At 43.8% G+C, this 19,691-nt stretch overlaps 1 protein-coding gene across 1 annotated transcript; it reads left to right on the forward strand.

The window, feature by feature from the left end:
• Window positions 1-18,456: 18,456 nt before the first annotated feature.
• LOC124059360 (P2Y purinoceptor 3-like) lies at window positions 18,457-19,645 on the forward strand. Its single transcript, XM_046389286.1, has one exon. It carries the CDS (start codon window positions 18,648-18,650, stop codon window positions 19,638-19,640), a length of 993 nt encoding a protein of 330 aa, XP_046245242.1. The 5' UTR covers window positions 18,457-18,647; the 3' UTR covers window positions 19,641-19,645.
• The last annotated feature ends 46 nt before the right edge of the window (window positions 19,646-19,691 follow it).

Raw genomic sequence — 19,691 nt, forward strand, 5'->3', positions numbered from 1 at the left:
GCTCTGTGCGTGGGTGCACATGACACACACACACATGCCCGTACAGTACCTCCACAGCTAATGTAAATGCATATGCAAATACAAGTGCTTGCACAGTGGCTTCAAAGATTCGGCAATCTATTATAGACAAAGGCGCAACTTCAAAGCAAGGCTCTTGGCTGGGAAGATTACCCAACACCCGAAGCACATTCTCATGTGACAACACTGACTTTTTACACGCATGGACCACATTAGGGGAACACATGGCGTTCGGCCCACAGCAAATCTCCAATCTATCTTTTCCTCCATTAATGTGTTATGTCCTTTTCTTTGTGATACAGTAAAGAATGGATATTCATTATGTGCATCAAACTAGAGGACAAAACCTCCTCCCTTCATCCCTGACTCATAGATCAAAAAGACATGAGAAAGGGCAGGCAGAGATCAAATGTGCCTGTGAGAAATCCACCCATAGGACATCTCCGGAGCCTCCACTGGCATACTTAACACACTTATCCAACAGCACAAACACATACTCGCATGCACAGACATGCACATTTAGCATGGCCGAGTGGTCGAAGATTAGCCTCGCAGAAGATGGCCTAAATCTCATGAGGTCAGTTTTCAGTATGAGATCTTCGTCTGGAAGGCATCGACTGAGAATCGACCGAGCCCTGCAGCTGTGAGCATGACCAAAAAGCAAACTCTGAGGAGATGATAACAAGATGCACTGCCTCACAAATCTCCTCTAACTTGTGTTGAACTATTTAACCTTAAAATTGTAGGAATAAAACAACTCATGCATTTGATATTGTATTGCTTAATTCCAATTTACTAAGAAACAATTCTTGTGGGTCATTTATGACAACAAATACCCATCAAGTTTAGCTGAAAATAAAAATACAAGACGAAGTATCAGCCTTCTTATTTAATACAATCCATTTGAAGACCTTAGGCACGCCTCAGAGACAGAAAAATAGAGAAACAGATCATACAGATGCATATACATGGATAGATAGGGCCATAAACAGACAGAGGGAATTAGGAAATGCATGCATACCTGTAAGCCTGTAAGGACAACCATACTGTCAGAAACAATGTCTCTTTAACTGGCCAGGGAGCACTGAACTCGAATAGTCCCTTTTATCAGACTCCTGCTTAAACTCTTTAATACACAGTTAGAGTAGTGATGATAAACTTGCCTCTCCATTACAAACTAATGAGACAATCAGCGGCTAGCTGTCACAGGGCGGACTTTATGATATCAGGGAGGAGCCTCTAGTTTAACAGTCATCGACCTCCTCATCACTCCTTTCTACTTAGCTTCCCTGTGATCGAAAGTGGACTCATCTGGTTTTAACTGCTGCATAATAAGTGGAAGAGAGATCATTAAAGAAAGCGGACAAATAACCTTAAATTGAGCTTCAAGCCGCACAGCACAGGTCTGTAAAAAAAAAAAAGAGAAAAAAGTGTGTTTTGTAGAAACGTCTCATTAGCTTTCTCTCTCTTTATGGACTGTGGTTATGTGACAAGCAAGGTGCCAATGATCGGATCAGTAGAGGATACCTTATGGACCTTGCTGCTCACCATGAGAAAGAACACGTTAGCACACAGCCTGGACTTAATTTTCATGCTGTCATCCGACCCCTGCACCACAGCCTTCTCTTACATATGTGTGCTTTTGATTTTACTCTGTAACACAGTAACCCATCTCCTCTCTGAGGACTGTTACCACTTTGTGGCTCCACTTCTCCCTCAGCCCCTCCTCACAACCACGTATACTGTACACGCAGCAGGAATGCTGTAGGAGGGGATTACAAAGCCTCTGATCTGGTTAATGGACAGTAATGGTAGATGGCTGATGAAGAGGGGAGGGGTGATGGCATGAGTCAAACAGAAAGAAGGGGTATAAGGATAGAGAGGGTTCCTATCTGAGCCGGTCAGAAAGGCGATCAACCCTCAGATCTTCTTCTCCTTTCTGCTGCCACTGCGTCCTCTACTCTTGATGCTACTCCTTTCTCCTCCAGGGATCTCATTATGGAAAACTCACTGCCCTTGGGGACTTTGCCCATCTGTGTATGAGATGGGCAAAAGAGGGGGACAAGCCCTATGCGAAAGAGGAAGGGAGCAAGTGTGGGTTGAGAAAACAGGAGCCTGGAAGACACTGCGGAGGAAATAATGAGGAAGGGAAAACTGGAAGCTGCCTAGAAGAGAGTAGAGGGGATAACTGAAGTTTGCTGCAATAGAACAGCAGAGCACATAGCCTTAGGTACCAGATTGTTATTACTGCTGCAGATGGTTGAGACGCCTCCACCAGAATGATGTTTCATTGTCGTCAGTGTGTGTGTATCTTTGTGTCACGTTCACGTCTGTATGAGGCCATATGTGATGCCTGCACGCAGCTATATGCTTGTTTAGTTTAAGTAATGTTGGCTAAACAGCATGTTTTCTTGATAAATAACCAATTAGAAGCTTGGGGTGCGAGGTCGGAAGGGTGTGGGGGTGTCAGGGTTGGGTGTGTGTGTGTGTGTGTGGTTGCAGTGAGCTACAGCATCCAATCAAATCCACATACACCAGCTGTAAACAATCGCGCCCAGTAAAATGCCGCACGCAGCCTGCTGTAAATCAAACCGCCAATCAAGTGATTCTGGATCCTGTGCGCACAAAAACAACAATAAATGCCATAAAGTAAGAATACTGAAACAAGCTAAAATGCTCACGAAATGTTCACTCCATATACAGTCCATACATCTCCCCCCAGTGCCTTGATAAGGATCCATCTTGCCGTCTTGCTCTTTTTCGCTTGTCAGCTCTTCTCCATTTGTGTAACAGCTTTATTGATGTTTTGGAGGGCTCATAAGATGTTCTTAATGTGCCACTGAAGGGTGTTGGAGTGTTTATATGTGTGCACATGAACTGATGTGATGTGTGCATTAAAGTGTGGGCGTATCTTTGCAGGTCCAAACATATAATGATCAACATCAATTTTTTTTGGTGCAGTTTGGGCAGAGACAGTGAAGAAGAAGAAGACAGAGATGAAGACGAAGAAGAGAAAGAAGAGGAAGGAGAAGAAGAAGAAGAGAAAGAGGACTATGACAGACATACCTGTGTGTAGAAATACAGTCAATCTCACACCCACACAAATGGAGGCTCTAATATGGAGTTGTTATCCTCATAATCACTCCAAAATCCCCCACACCTTCCCTATGATTTTCCACCTCCTCCTTTCAGCTTTCCAGCCATTCATCATTCTCTTCCCCTCCTGAAGACATCAGCTCTCTCCTTTCCTTTTTCTTCCTCAACAAAGAGCCATGAAAAATCTCAAAAGATATCTTCCCAGTGGGCTTTGGCTATTTGTGAACTTCATAGTATAAGATTGTGTGCATGCTGGTGACGTGCTGAGCATGACCAATTAAAGGAAGGATCAAACATATTAAGGTGGGAGGGTTGGGGTGTAATAACCAATGCTGTAATGGCTCACTTATACAGTATGCATTTCTGCAGCACTAATTCCTTCACTCCAACATTCATAAACACCAATCCAGAGAGAAATCAATCACTGCTGTCACAATGTGGTTGTGCCTTGCTAAAGTCTCATCATCTCATTTGTGCATTTCTTATATACTGGAAATATTTCACATACACTATATGGACAAAAATATTGGGACTGGCCATTACACCAACAGGGACTTTAAAGAAGCTGCATTGTAGCTATAACAGCTTCCACTCTTCTGGGAAGGCTTTCCACAACATTTTGGAGTGTTTCTGAGGGAATTTTTGCTGATTTATGCAGTAGAGCATTTGTGAGGTCGGACACTGATGTCGGATGAAAAGGCCCTGACTCACAATCTCTGTTTCAGTTCATCCCAAAGGTGTTCGAAATTGATATAAAAATATAGTTGAGTGAGGATGTCGCACTCCCTCTGTGTGTGATGTAACCTGAGGTTCTCTGTTGTTTGGTTTTGTCAGTCCCTCTCTGTCCTCCAATGTCCTTTTTTTCAACAAGGCAGCCCGATATACTACAGCTAAAAGGTGTGCTAAAATAGAGTTCTGAAAACAGACAAAGCAAGAAAACTGAACCAAAAGCATAACCTCCTTGACAGAAGTAAATCCACTAAAAGGCACAGGCATTTTCTCTTAATTATCCCAATTTTTCTTAATTAAGCATTTGCAGCCGAGTCAAATAAAGTCCTTGGCCGCTGTTTGGAAATGCATGGTATAGAATGAATGTGTGTTTACACCTTTGGTATGTGTGAGTCCATGCCTGTGTGTGTACTTGAATTAAATATGCCTCTCGGAGTTTATATTTTGCCCAAGCAATCTAATTTTCTTCACTAACGGATACAAATGTGAGAGTCACCGTTTCTCAGGAAGCCAGCTGAGCCTGTGCCTGTTTTGACAGTAAATAAGCTAATAGGCAAATGTCACGGCTATTAAATGAGTTAAGCCCGATCGATGTCAACTCCAGGGCAGAGGTATATAAATTTATTTCAAACGAGACACCAACTGACACCAATAAAACAAGTAATCTGTTAGCATCTGTCTGCAGGAACGGGGGAACTGGTGTGTGTTTGTGAGTGAGAATGCGTGTGTGTGTGTGCGTGCATCAAGAGACAGTGGGAGGGAAAGCGAGGGATGACATAGAGTGAGGGTGGGTGGAAAAAGGATTAAGGGGGGGGTATAGGTGGAGGCACGAATGAAGTCGTCACTTTGCTTTGTGAGATTCTTGGCGGTGAGAGATGAGAGAATGATCTCCCACGCAGGCTGCAGGAATGCTTACGCTAACGCTTTCCCTCAGCCTGGGCCCCAGGAAAGGAGGGGGAAAAAGTGCAAACATGTCGCAGAGATAGGAACAGATCAATGCGCACAAACGCTGCTAGCAAACAAACACGGTCACTGACACACAAACTTGTATTAGCGCAGCCCATGCATAGATGATGCCATGCATATTTTTTTTTCCTAAATCTATATTTCACCCTCAATTCTCTCTTCTGCTGACAGGCCTTCTCTTCCCTTAACTATCCATCACTGAAATCATTTCATTAGTGATTAGGCAGTCCAGCAGCAGTATTGGTTTCTCTGTAATGACAGGCACAGCATTGAAGCATTTCATTTTCATTCTCCTCTCAACACTTTCTCTTTGATCGGGGTTTGTGTCTATGAGGAAAACTCACCGAACTATCCCAGAGTGTCACACTTGGCTGTGAATCACGGGGATCCGCTCGAGAAACAAAATCAGCACGTAAAGATGCTCACATGCAAATGCGCCCATACACTCCTCAGAACACATTAACATCACACTACAAAAGAGCACAGTTTCAATGGTAAGCAGCCTAATGATAATCTACGTTTATGCTAATCAAAAGCACCACTGAACACCTTTCAGATCCTTAGACTTTATTAGACTTCGTAAGCCTCAGATCTCTTCTGTGTTCGAGACTTCATCTGTACTCAAGACTGCAGCCAATCACTTATTAGGTATCTTTTTCAATTTCACTAAGATAAGTGGACATTCAGAATGTTAATTAGAACAAGATACAACAATGTGGCAATTGGTAAGTTTTAGAGATGCTGATGGGTGGGTTTTGATACCTTTAGATTGGACAGAGTCTGAACCATTTTCCATTTCTGGTCTTTATTCTAACTGCTTTCTGGCTGTAGCTTCATAGGACAAGGACACACATGAAATTGTGCATTTGTATCTCCCAAATATGCCTAAATATTTCTTTAATTAAGAGTTTGTCCATATCACTTGATGGCCATGTCTGAGTGGATTTTATATTGTTAGCAATCATCACTTTCCCAGGTGTTGTGTCTCACATATTGTTCATGTAGTCTTTATTTTGGGACAACGCCTCACTCAACACCTTACGTAATCATCTAAACAGCAGCCTCCGCAGGTCAGCCAACACATAGCAGCAGCAACAGCAGTGTGTTCAGAACATTCAGGCCTATTGATTTACTATCAGGCATGACCAGAGCAGGACATGTAGGGCCTGGTCGCCACGTGTATAAATAATGCATTTGGCTCAAAGGTTACAGCATGATCCCACCATTGCTGTGTAATATACACTATATAGGTAGCATGTATGTACACACATGCACATGCAGGCACATACATGTTTGAAACTTTGACACTATATAGACAAACGTATTGGGGCAGCTGACCATTATACTAACAGGGATTTTAATGACATTGCATTCTAAACCCATACACAGCTTTGTAGATATTACAGCTTCCACTCTTCTAGGAAGGCGTTCCACACGATTCTGGAGTGTTTCTGTGGGAATTTTTGCCCATTCATGCAGAAGAGCATTTCTGAGTTCAGACACTGATGTTGGATGAAAAGGCCTGACTCACAATCTCTGTTCCAGTTCATCCCAAAGGTGTTCATTGGGATTGAGGTCAGGGCTCTGTGTGGGCCAGTCAAGTTCTTCCACATCAAAGTCACCCAACCTTGTCTTTATGGACTTTGCTTTGTGCACTGGGGAACAGTCATGCTGGAAACTGTTGCAACAAAGTTAGAAGCATAGCATTGTCCAAAAGGTATTGGTATGCATTAAGAGTTCCCTTCACTGAAAGTAAGGGGCTGAGCCCAAACCCTATCCCGATGCTTTTGTCTATATGGTGTAGGCAAGACAAAAAGATGCAAGAGACAACTTGACATGAAGTCAAAGAGTTGAATTCTGGGAGGTGGGAGAGCGTGGATTATGGATATTTTGCAATGTTAGAGCAGATGATGGAAGAAAACCTCAGTGTGTGTTGCACTGTGTCTTATACTGTATATGCCAGTGAGTGTGAGTATTTGTGTGCATCTGTGTGGTGTTCAGTATCAGAGTACTATGAAATATGCATGAAGTATGTTTGAACCACCCACCCCCACAACACCACCACCTCCACCTCCAGCATCTTTCCCCTTCTGGCTGGTAGCAAGGTCCTTCAGGCCCACACAAGCTCAGATGAACAATCCCCCCCAAACACACACACACACACATATCTCTATATAATGTGGCACCCTGGCCTTACACTGATGAATGTCTGTCCTTCAGAGAGCACAACAGCCACAGGAGAGTGATACAGTGTGAACGAGGACAGACGATGAGAGCTGGAGAAAAGGCTGCGTAAGAAAAAAAAACACTGAGAGGCAGGAGAGTCTCGTGGGCAGAGGTGGAGGCGAGAGGAGTGACGCAATGGGGCAGAGAAGGTAAAAGAGCTGGACTGAAATGGAATATAAGCTACTCTGGCAACTAGGAGGAATGTGCTAGGATGAATGTTTTTCGAACTTGTATGGGTAGATTTTAAATGTATTTTGTTTCTATTTATGTCATTTTTGAGGATCAGGGACAATGTACTACTACTACTACTACTACTACTATCATATACCTTCCTAACCAGAGATATGTACCATTGCATAACACGCAAAGGAATACTGCAGCCACTCATATTAACTTCTTCTAAATAATCTGTGTGTTGATGAGTGGTGGAAGAAATTTCAGATCATTAGCTAAAGTAAAAGTTGCAATATGACTTGACAAAGAGTAAAAAAAAAAAAAAGAGTAAAAGTACATCGAAAGTTTAAAAAAATACTAGCTGCATTACTATTACTATAATTCATTATAAGCTCTTTTTAAACATGGTACAGAATGTTGAAAACCTATAACATCAAATGCATTGTTTGAAAAACTTGGTTTGTCCATTAACAAGTAATTAATGCTATCAGATAAATTTCCCCTATGAAATGTAATGGAGAAGCAGTGTAAAGCAGCAAGAGAAGGTAGAAATCACCTTTATACTTGATAACAGTAAATGCTCATGTTGAGTAAATGTACTCAGTTGCATATTATAATACATGACTCTATATTCCCAATAAAGGTTGAAAAAAAAGTAAGAAGAAAAAACATAAAGGAGAAGAGGGGGATTTTTTGTCCCACTTGTCTTGGTGTTTAAGTTACAGCAACTTTCTAATTAGGGAGACATTTGCTGCTGTGCTAATGAACAACAAACTCTTTCAAGCAGAACAAACAACCTAAAAACAAAGCGCACACACACGCACACACACACACACCAGGAAACCGGCCCATCTGTTTGCTGAGGAAATCTTGCTTTCCTCTAGCACTGCTTAAACAGAGAGTGGGGGGGGGGGGAGCATCCCACACACACTCGCTGTGCTCACTGTGAGTATGCAGACATGACATCATATTTTTCTGTGCCGAGTCTCTGTAAAGAGCGTGGGCGGGCGTGCGCTGGTAGCTTGTGCGTCTCATGATTACTACACCCCAAGCGCCAACATGGACTGAGGAACCAGCAGGACAAACCGTGTATGTGTGTGTTCATTTGTGCCTGCGTGTCCTCGTCTGTCACTTAAAACTTGAACCGATCTAAAGGCATCTTTTTCTCATCTCCGCATTCATCTCCTTTTCTCTGTTTTTTTCTTCCACGCCACAACTTTGTTTATTTCTCCCTCCTCCTCCTCTTGCTTTTTATCTGCTGCTCGTACAGTCATTTTGTTTTCTCTGGCTTTTTGTTTGGCTGTCATGCCCTGTGAGCACTGTTTAATTCTCTCTCCCGTGCACCCTGGGGAGAAGAAACGGGTGAGGAGGTGGGTGGGTGGGTGAGACGCGGGAGGACAAGGGCAGAGGCACTTCATTAATCAATCAACCAGCTTTGAAAATTTGCCTAATTAATGGCTAATTACAGATCTGGGCACAGTGCCAGCTGGCATCCCATCCACCTCCACCAATACCGACCCCCGCAGTCCCCCAGATGACACCAGAGGTAAACACACCTCCCCTGTTCCCTCCTTTTCTCTCCTCTTTATTAGTCTATCCATTCATGCATCCACTCGCCTCTCGCTCTTTTTTCATCCTGAACAGAAACAGCAGATCACAGCTGATAACTCAGACTATACAGGCAGATAACTTAGAGATGTTTTGGCCTCTCGCCACCTGCCTCACCATATGCACATTTGTTTTCTTTATGTGGGCTTACCGGAGAAATATCGTTGGTCATCACAGGGTCCTGGAGGCTCTCAGAAGGCTCCGTCTCACTCTGATGATGGCTGGTACGGTTCTTGTCTTGTCCCTGCCAGCTCCCCCTGCGGGACGTGCTTGCACGCCAGGCCCGCTGGATCCTATACAGAGCATGTTCATCAGTGTCATCTATCTTATAACCTGAGCTGAACAGAGGCGAAGGAGGAGCCAGTGTTGAGGGGCCCAGAGTTTTAATAAGTATAAACTTATATAACATTGTAGACAATGTTATATGACTGTTACCTGTTGAGTATTTGCAAGACTTGTACAGACATGAAACTGTTCAAATGTTGAGTCACTGAATTGAATACACTTTCTGGGTCAAATTTAGATAAATTCAGTAACCTTGGTGCAAGAATAGCTCACAACTGCACTGATTTGCAGCTGCCCTTGACTGGTACTGCAGTAGATCCACCTGTCACACCAAACTGACAGAAAAAAAACTATGCCTTACATGTGAAGTTCAATAGTCAATAATTCATTTTTTTAATGGCTATAACATAAACACATTAAACTATCAAGTAGAGCCTGATGATAAACACTGAAGAAACAGGGTGATGATGGATTGCTAAATGATGTCACAGCCGGCCATATCTCATTTTTCTCTCGCAACTTTTGGTCATTTTTCATTCTTGTCAAATGTCTTTTTCCTCAGTATTTTTTCTAGTCATTATTATTTTTCTCCTACACTTTTTCGAACCCTCCTCACCTATCTCGCCCCTGCTCTCAAGCTCCACAGATCGCTCCAGCTCGTCCACTCTCTTTCATCCTTGCAGTAACCCCACCACCAGGGACCAGGATGGAGTGTTCGATCAATTACCCATTGGAGAAACACATTCACCTCCAGTGGAGCAGAGAGACAGCTGAGCCAAATGGAACAAACTGAATTAAGCCATAAGTCCTAGCTCCAAAATAACCCCCCCCCCCCCCCCCCCCCCACAACCCCCATCCCCCGTTCCACTACCATTTGTTTTTCAATCCATGTCACCTTTCTGCACCCCAATCATGTTAACTCTACGTAGAAACATTGCTTTTCTCTTCTCTGTCCTCGACTTTCAAGGAAGTGAAAGCCTGAGGTGAGAGTTGTCCTTCCCTGTTATACCTATAAAAGTGTGGACTCATTTTTAAGTAGAATGGTATTAGATGGCAGTCTATAACGGTTCACACATTCAGAAGTGCACTTTGGCCCCTGCTCCAAAACCCAATCGGAGGCAAGACTGAACTGAAGCCACAAATTGAATCACAAAATTGATCTCTCTTGCATAACAAACATTGTGGACCTTTAAGATCAGATGCAACTTGGGTGACAACGTGAAACTGATTAAAAATGTAGAAAGGAAACATAATTGGGGAGGAAAAAAACAATCACACATATGGACAAAAATAAAAGCCACAGGTGATACTCACACAATAGCCTTGATTTCCAGGTACTGTTGCTGTTCACGACGATGGGGACTGTTGTCATCCTCTTCTTCACTCCTACAAGGACGGCTTCTGTCATAATAAACAGGAAAAGACAGAATTATGACAGAAATGGGAGATCAGAAACAACTAAACACGGCACACACTGTGTGAAGCTCCACTTGCCATGCGGGTAAGAGGATGTTCAAGAGCAATGATTTGATTCCAGTGGGCAAGGCTGCATCTCGTTCATGAGGTCCTGGAGGCATCGTGGCTTTAATTCTGTCCTACACACAATTTCATACCCCAGTGGGAGTGTTTCAGTGCCTGATTTTGTTAACCCTCTGAGATTTTGTTGGACATTTTTGATATGATGCACGATCAGGAGTCACAGAGTGTTTTATTTTGAAAACTGACTAGATATGTTGGATATCTCATACTTCCTGCCAGACTCAATCTCTTCTGTGCAGCTTGACACAGTTTCTGTAAAAAAAAAATAGTCTAGTCGCATATTTTAAGCAGAGCAGAGCAGAGAGGAGACGCGCCCCCCCACTCTGGGACGACTGTCTGGTGGGATTACAAGTATTATCTAGATTGCCTACAATCAGCTCTGATGACTGCATCGCACTCAGAACGCCAAGCAGTTGTGCCTGATAGAAAAGCCTTATTATGACAGAATTAAGGCTCTTGCATGATAGAAAGAGGCCTCTACATTACAGTATACTGTCCTCATTGTAGATTGACTGGTGTCCATGAAACATGAAGATTTTTCCATGTAAAAGTGGGGACACTATGGTGTCCAGTCTTACCTCTCCATCTTGGGAACTGCTTGACCTCCACTGTGGTTGCAGTAGCGATGATACCTCTTCACTTCTTCCTGCACAGAGAAAAGCACCAATATGTCAACAAGGTTTAAAATCTGTATGCCAAGAATATGACACCAGAGGAGCTGTGCCTGGATAATATAATAATAAATCTGCAGCATTTCCTTTATGTGTAATTGCCACCCACACATTCTGGCATAGCTGCATAACTAAGGCAAAATGGAAAGAAAATGCTCTTTTTATGATTTCTTTCTGTTATCTGTTTATTAACCTTACGAGTGGCAGCTTCTCTGGGTCTGTTAATGCTGGCCTAAATAATCGCCAACACATACATACATAAACAACAGGGTGTATGCATGGGTTATTGCTAATGTATAACAGCATGTGTGTGCTCTGCAGGTGCCAAAAAAGCCTCCTGGCCTGCAGGCGGCTGCAGGTGGCAGCAGGCCAGGAGGTGAGGCCGATCTCGTGCAGCTCTGGGGCTACTGCTATAAAACTCAATGGGACCAGACAGATGGATGTGCTCCCAAAGCAGCAAAGCTGCTCCACTCCATCTCTTGTGTTCACTCATCTCTCTGTTAGCCAGCGGGGTGCAAGCTGTGAGTATTTGTTCATGTTCGTGTTCATGTGCTTGTGTCTACATCAAGAGTATAAGGATACATTCGGCTCACATATCTTTATGATGCACGATTGAATGACTATCATATGAGTAATAAGAGGGTGGCACAGTGGTGCAGTAGTTAGCACTGTCGCCTCATAGCAAGAGGGTTCCAGGTTCGAATCCCGGTCTGGGCCTTTCTGAGTGGAGTTTGCATGTTCTCCCTGTGCCTGCATGGGTTTTCTCCAGGTTCTCCGGCTTCCTCCCACAATACCAAAAACATGCAAATTAGGTTAACTGGCTACTCTACATTGCCCCTAGGTGTGAGTGTGTGGTTATCTGTTTTTGTGTGTCGACCCTGCAATTGACTGGCGACCAGTCCAGGGTGAACCCTGCCTCTCGTCCTTAGTTAGCTGAGATAGGCTCCAGCCCCCCCGCGACCCTGACTGATAAGCGGTATAGAAAATGGATGGATGGATGGATGAGTAATAAAAAAGATGATCCTTGCAGTGGTAAACCCAAAAGGAATTCATCCAACTCGGCATTTGCCCTCGGCTCTAAGGAGTGTATCAGCATCTTTAAGTCCAACATTTTAGTTTTATGACCTTTACGGCTTTATTCGTTTGGCTAAAGCAGCTGTAAAGAAAAAGCTTTGATCAACCCGCCCAGTACCAAACAGCAGTCAGTCAGTGAACATAGTGGAGCATTAAGAGATAGAGAGCCAGATATTTCTGTCAGGATTTGGTGAGGTAATGTAAATTTGGGTACATGTATTGCAGACACTGTGTACTGTTGCTGTATTACTTCAGCAGTTCTGAATGTTCTTTGCCTTTCGTCTCAGTGAAGGCAGTAGGGATTTAGTGTTCAGGATGCGAGGCAATAGGACAGTAAGGGTTTAATATAACTTTATCATCAAGTGTTGTGTTGTATTAACTGCAGATTCCACCATGATGCTCGTGCTAAAATAAAAATCACCGACAAATGATATGAGTGAGGTGGGTTTAATCTGTTAGTGAGAATAGAATGATGCGTTATTAAAACTCATTGTTAAACACAAATGTTTTCTGTGCTGAAATATACAGACGGGAGTGCTAAAATGACAGAATCATCTCATTTAAAGCCACAATATTGCATTTTATGACATGATATTATAATAACCAATTCTCTACTTACATTACCGATTGAACATTAAGAGCATCAGTGCTGTGTGTTAATACATGTTTCACATATACATAAATAACATATGTTTCTCATAATTTTATACTGTTTAGCTATCATTGTTGACTTTTGTTTTTTTTAACAGCTCCTATATCTTATGTGTTTACACCAATAGAATGTATTACAGTTATATGAGACCAATAGAAATTACCAAGGGAGCAACACATTTGCAGCTGATGAGAGGAGAAACACAATACTTTCAGCATATGGGGTACATGACAGTCTGAAATCAATAGCTGAAAACAGGGAAATTAACAGAACTAATCCTCTTCTGCTGTGCGTGTTAAGAGCTTCAATGCATTATTTTCAATATGAAAATAAGGGCAATCAATAGACTGAGAGGGTGGAGAAGGTGAAGGCGCACAATAATAAACATTATGTCACTGAAAAATGAGAGAAGGAAGGAAAAGAGGAAGGGAGGGGAGAAGAAAACAACAACACATAGCAGAAAGTCTGCTGCCCTTTAATTTATGAGTTATTAAAATCATAATTTCTCAGAGTCCCAGTTCTATCACAGAGATCGATGGCAAGCATGGCTGAATGTCCACACTAACACACACACACACACACACACACACACACACACACACACACACACACAGATAAAAGCCTATCCTCTGGAGTGTGTGAGAAGCTGCTTGTGCCCTTCAGACTAGTGTGGTCTGTTAGTGAGATAAACTCCCACACAGATCCAAGCATGTGAACACACACCTGAGTGCACATGTACTGACACACACACACACACACACACACACACACACACACACACACACACACACATACATATCAATCCGATCTCGGAGGATTTGATTGCAGCTTGGTGATGCGGCGAGAGATCTGCATGCAGACTATTGGCTGTTTAGCCGCAGCTCGACTTGTCGATCAGCCAGGGGAAATGTCCAATCAGGCGAAGAGCTGTGCCAGTGGACGTGCTCGTTAATCGTAACATCGGAAATCAATTTACATGCGCACTGTGAGGGGGGAGTAATATGGAAGTCAACATTTACTCTTTTGACTGAGTAAAAAAAAAAAAGTGCCTGTTGGAGATGCAGGTGTTACTGATGTCCTCGTTGGATTACATGATTTCAAATGCTACTTTCTCTTACTGTTATGGCTTTAAACTTCTGAGGGAAATAGATGCATTCGTGTAATTTTTCCCAGACATTTAAATCGTGTTTGAATTGAGAGGAGAGCAACAAAAGAACGAGGCCGAATGAAAAAGACACTCAGGTTTGGAGGCGTAAATTGACAATGAATCAAAATGAAAAACTTTTATAGTCTAATAACCGCAGTGAGAAAGCAGTTTCATGCTGATCAGATAACAGCGAGTACGGGCCTGTGCATTCACACAGGCTGCTGTGGCTACACAGCCATCAATAAAAGGCTTAAGAAGCAGGTATAAACTGACCTGTGAGGTACGAATAAGGAATAGCAACACCAAGGAGGCTTGAATAATGCACACATGCACAGATGTGAGGCTAATTTCATATCAGTGAATAAGCAGTTCATCAAATATAGAGACCAATTTTTCAAAGTCATGCACAGGTTTTATACAGTAGGTGTGACCCAAAAGAAATGGTTCCCCCAGAAGACATGTTTGAAAGCACACAGGCTAAGATTATAAATTTATCTTTTGAACTCATTACCATTCATGGTCGGGAAATTCAACAAATGGTGAAAAATACACATCGCAAGTTCTAACAGCTTAAAGTTATGTTTTAAAAGTGCTTGTTTTGTCCAACCAACAGCCCATAACCTGAAGGTCGACAATTTACAGTAATGTAAAACCAGAAGAAAAGCATCAAGTTCCTCACATCTGAGAAGCTTGATAAATGATAAATCTAACTTATTATTGAAATCAAAGATTAATTTTCTGTTGATTTCGGCTGATAAACAACTTCAGCATGAATACATACAGAACACATAAAAGTCTTCAAACGTGCTCTGAGCCAGTGACACTACGGTGATGAATGCTGACAGATTGGAACGAAGGTGTCTGGGATGCACAAGGAGGGAGGCGAGAGACTATCAATAAGATGGAAAAGGAGGCCATTCATTCGTTCGTTCATTCCGTATTGGGAAATGAGAAAAAGGAAGAAGAGTAGAAATACATCCCAGGAAGTGTGGAAGTGGGTGGGATATGACGAGCGGAGATGAAGGAAGTGTGAAAATGACCATACACTCTGTCAAAATGCCAAACAGAGTGTTCGGGACTTTCCCCACGATACTATTAACCGAAAGGGAGCTGCTCTGGTTAACATATGGTGAGGAAGTGACAGTGTGCACCCATCCACACACACACACACACACATCATCAGGCAAGGAGCTTCTTTCAGCGATCAAAGGCTAAGCTCACTAATTTAGACCAAACCAGCCTTCCAAGACGTGGTAATGGGATAGGATAGAAATAACCATAAAACTGATAGGAATGTGAGTGAATGATGTGTGTGTGTGTGTGTGTGTGTATAGGCGTTGTGTGTCCATCCATGCATGTAGTTTTGTGTACGTTTTGGAGAAGTTATGATAGATTTTAATTTTTTCTGAGCACATCTCACTGTTTCTGTGCCACTGAACCTGAGCATACATATACACACACACACACAGAGGACACACATACGCACGTCTTCGTCATGTGACCGTAGCAAAAGAAGAGACACCTGTCTGTCACTGTGCGAGCTCTTCTCGCCATGCGCAGGTTATTATGACTCAATCGCAGAGCGTTTGAGTGAGACGCCGCAAAGAGCACTCGGCACAGCTCTGTCCTACTGCAGAGAGGGGGGTGTGTGTGTGGGGGGTGTGGGGGTGGGGGGGTGAGGGGGCCATAATGCACTTCTGAAATATGACACCCCTCCCTGGCACCGCTCTCCCACTGTGTACATCCCTCCATATATTACAGCACGCCTGTGTCTATCTCTGACTGAAGCCAGCTCATCTTACCATGCAGGGTCTGAATGACACTCGACTATGCTGGATTACAACACAAGTTCATTAAATGGGGTGGCACTCTGGGATGTTTTCTCTGCATGTTCATTCAATTAGGAGCAACAAGGGGCTTCATGCATGATATTGATGAATGATTTCAAGATTCAAACTGCAAGTGCTGTGTCAACAGTGTCACCTGTGCTGTGTATTTCATGCTTAACCCCATTAAACATGATTCCCCCCTCTCTCCCCGCTTTGGCATACTGTTTAAATAAGCTCTGTGTAACATGGTTAACAACACGGGCCCGTGGCCGTAAAATCCAGCTGTCCCATTGATTATGGGGTAATAGCTGGATAGATTAATGTGTTTCTCGGGGGGGTTCACGCCTCAACAATGAATCGGAATGACTCACGCAGGCACAGCAAGTGGAGCAGCCTCCATATTCAATAACTTGCATTTCCATCCTCGCTCATATTTCACACGCCAATTACTGGTTAGTCCTTCGCCAAGCTGCTTCGCGTCCTCCTTGGCAGTCTCATATGAGCCTCCTCTGACATGGCGTCTCGCAGAGTTAAGCTGGATCAATTTGGAAATGTCATTTTTTGGAATGCGATAATGAAATTCAGCTGTCAGGTGATGCAGCGGAAAGGGATTGGAACAAATCTGCAATCAAAATGATAAAGTTTAGGGGAACATGCAATGAGTATGTGAATGTGAGTGTGTGTGTGTGTGTGTGTGTGTGTGCACACTGGGGAGGTTGCACCATCATAATATATTGCAGAGTGAATCGAAAGCTGTGATGGAACAGTGCTTTCAGAGCTCATGCGCTCAATATCCCCAGCTGCCGATAATGTGCAACACTACATCACTGGCATTAAATATTCAGAAGCTCAATACAACCAGGTGAATTTGTGCACCTACACTCACCCAGGCACACACAGGAAACATCATTCTGTTAAAGATGATTCCAGCAAATCTGATTTAGACTTTGAAGTACAAGAACCGCTCTGCTCAAGCCAACTGTCCGAGTTTGAAAAGCATATATCATCCCCATTCATGAGCTCTGGTCTCAAACTTGAGGGGGGGGACATGAGGTGCACGCCACCTCAGTCAGCTGAGCAGTTCAGGCTATGCCCTATCACTATTCCCTGCAGATAACGAAGTCATTTAAAGCGGGTGCTGCGATATGTAGCTTTAATGAGACCTTTTCGGCTGCTGCCATGACAAAAATCTTTAAGTGGCATCAAGCCAATGTGAAAAAGAAGTTTCCTCAACCATACTGAATTCAGTCATCTGTGCAGTTTGATGTGAAGTAGTTTTGTAGTGGCGGTACAGTAGATTTCACTGTCCATGGTGCTGATACTTCTCCAGCTGCAAAACCACTGGGTAGCAGTTGCCTCAGCGTTGTCAAACTGCAGAAAATATCACTTTCACTATCACTTCTTTAAATTTAATGTTTATATGGTCTATGGTCTAAAATTTCCCCTTTTCTTTGCTTCTCAGCAGCAACAATTTAGTGCTTCTAAAAAGGTCAGAAAGTGAATTACATCATTGCTGAAATGTCCCCTCACCAACAGAGGAGATGCCACTCATCCATCAGCAGCATTTTCCCAGAGAGGCAGAATAGTAAATACAAACCAGTTTAGAGTAAAGACCTCTACTTAACCGCCTATTGCCCTCTCGACTGATTGCATCTTACCTGGTTATTGATGCACAGCGCAAGGTGTTTCCTCTCCCGAGCCACAGCCACACTGCCGCTGCGTAGCCTCGCCTCCTCTCCCTGATGATACATGTTTCTGGAAGGACACCGCTCAAGTTAAGACACAAAAATAAAACTCTCCTAAATATGCAATAGGCTATAAGCCCTCAGCGCGCGAACAGCCTGTGCTCATCTCCGTGCAGCTGCAGAGTGTGCCGTTATGCAGGATTTTCTAACTCATCAGAGCATGTCGAAGCAGCCCGTGCTTGAGCTTTTCATTCATCCTAAATAAACACTGTTGCCATGCATGTATGAGCAAGATCGGTGGACGGATGTGACACTAACCTGTACGTGCTGTTCCTCAGCATGATGATCTCTCTCTCTCTCTCTCTCTCTCTGTCTCGGCGGTCAGACAGAGATGAAGTGAACAGTTAGAGCCGGGAGCAGCCGGAGAGACACCAGACTTGGGAAAATTCTCGCAGCCAATGAGATGCCGACCGTGTGCGCGGTTTAAATATATATATATATATATATATATATATATATATACAGCTCCCATTGCGCGTGTGTTGACTGTGTCATTTAACTTGGCAATCGGATTTAATAATATCATTAATTATTCTGCACACATTTCTCCGTGGGCAAGGATAATCGCATAGCTGCCACAGTATCTCGGCCCATTATGCCGGGCTTTTGAAAAGCTTCACGGTGTGATAATCTGTTTGCTCACATCTCAGATATGACGTTATAATGGTTTCCATCACACAGATGTGGGCTGGGAACAGGAGGGACGCACAAATTGAGCAAACAACTGCATTTGGTGTTGTTTTTTTTTTAAAAAAAACAAAGTACACGTCACCCTTACAGAGCAGTTAGGTGAGCAGCAGACAGGTGAGGTGTGAGGAGAGCTGACTGAACTGAAGTTAGTTACGTGTTAGGCCTTCAATTATTAAACCACGTGAACTCATCTTTTGAATGGAGAACTTCAAAATTTGTCCGGTGTCCGACTACTACCAGAGGATCCTCCTGCCAGTGTCCTACAGCCTTGAGTTTCTGCTGGGTTTGATCTTAAACGGCGCCCTGCTGTGGTGCGTCTGCTGCCGGACGCGTCGCCGGAGCGGCACGGTCACCTACATGACCAACCTCGCCATAGCGGATCTCTTCTACGTGCTGGCCATGCCGCCTCTCATTATCAGCAATGCCATGGGGGGCCTGTGGCCCTTCGGCAACATCATCTGCAAAATCGTGCGGTTCTTCTTTTTTGTGAACCTGCACTGCAGCATGATGCTTCTCGCCTGCGTCAGCGTGCACCGTCTCCTCGGAGTGTGCTTCCCCATCGCCGCTGTGCGCCTCAGGACTAAAAAACTCGCCCTTTTCGCGTCAGTCTCGGCTTGGATTCTGACCACGGTGGAGATCTTACCGACGCTGGCGTTTGCGCACACGGGTGTGATCAACAACATGACTGTATGCTTTGAAATGACTAACCCGAGTCAATTTAAAGTTTACTTCCCGTACGGGTTGTTTTTAGCCATAGTGGGTTTTATGGTCCCGTTCCTTGTCGTCATCACCTGCTACTGCTCCATGATGAAGGCGCTTTATTGTAGGGCTGCGGACGCCATATCTACTGCCAGGTCAGGTCGTATGCGCAACAAGTCCCTGCGGACCCTCCTAACCGTGTGTCTCGTGTTCGTGGTGTGCTTTGGGCCCTATCACGTCGCTCGGACCTTCTACTTGTTCGTGAGGGCCTACATGCCCGAAGACTGTGGACTTGTGAACATAGCTATGATCTCATACAAGGTCTGGAAGCCAGTAGTCAGTATTCAGTGCTGCGCAAATCCTCTCCTGTACTTCTGGGGGTCTGGTCGGGAGCATCAGAAGCTCTGGGCCTGGCTGTCAAGGAGGAACAAGAGGGTGCAGCCCAACGTGTGTCTGGTGGACGTAGGTAGCACAAACAGGTCCGGATGGTAGTGAACATCCATCAGATTGACTTTAATCACGGCTCAGCTGGCAGCAATAACA

Source organism: Scatophagus argus, chromosome 5 (genome assembly GCF_020382885.2).
Source record: "Scatophagus argus isolate fScaArg1 chromosome 5, fScaArg1.pri, whole genome shotgun sequence".
Classification (NCBI taxonomy): domain Eukaryota; kingdom Metazoa; phylum Chordata; class Actinopteri; family Scatophagidae; genus Scatophagus; species Scatophagus argus.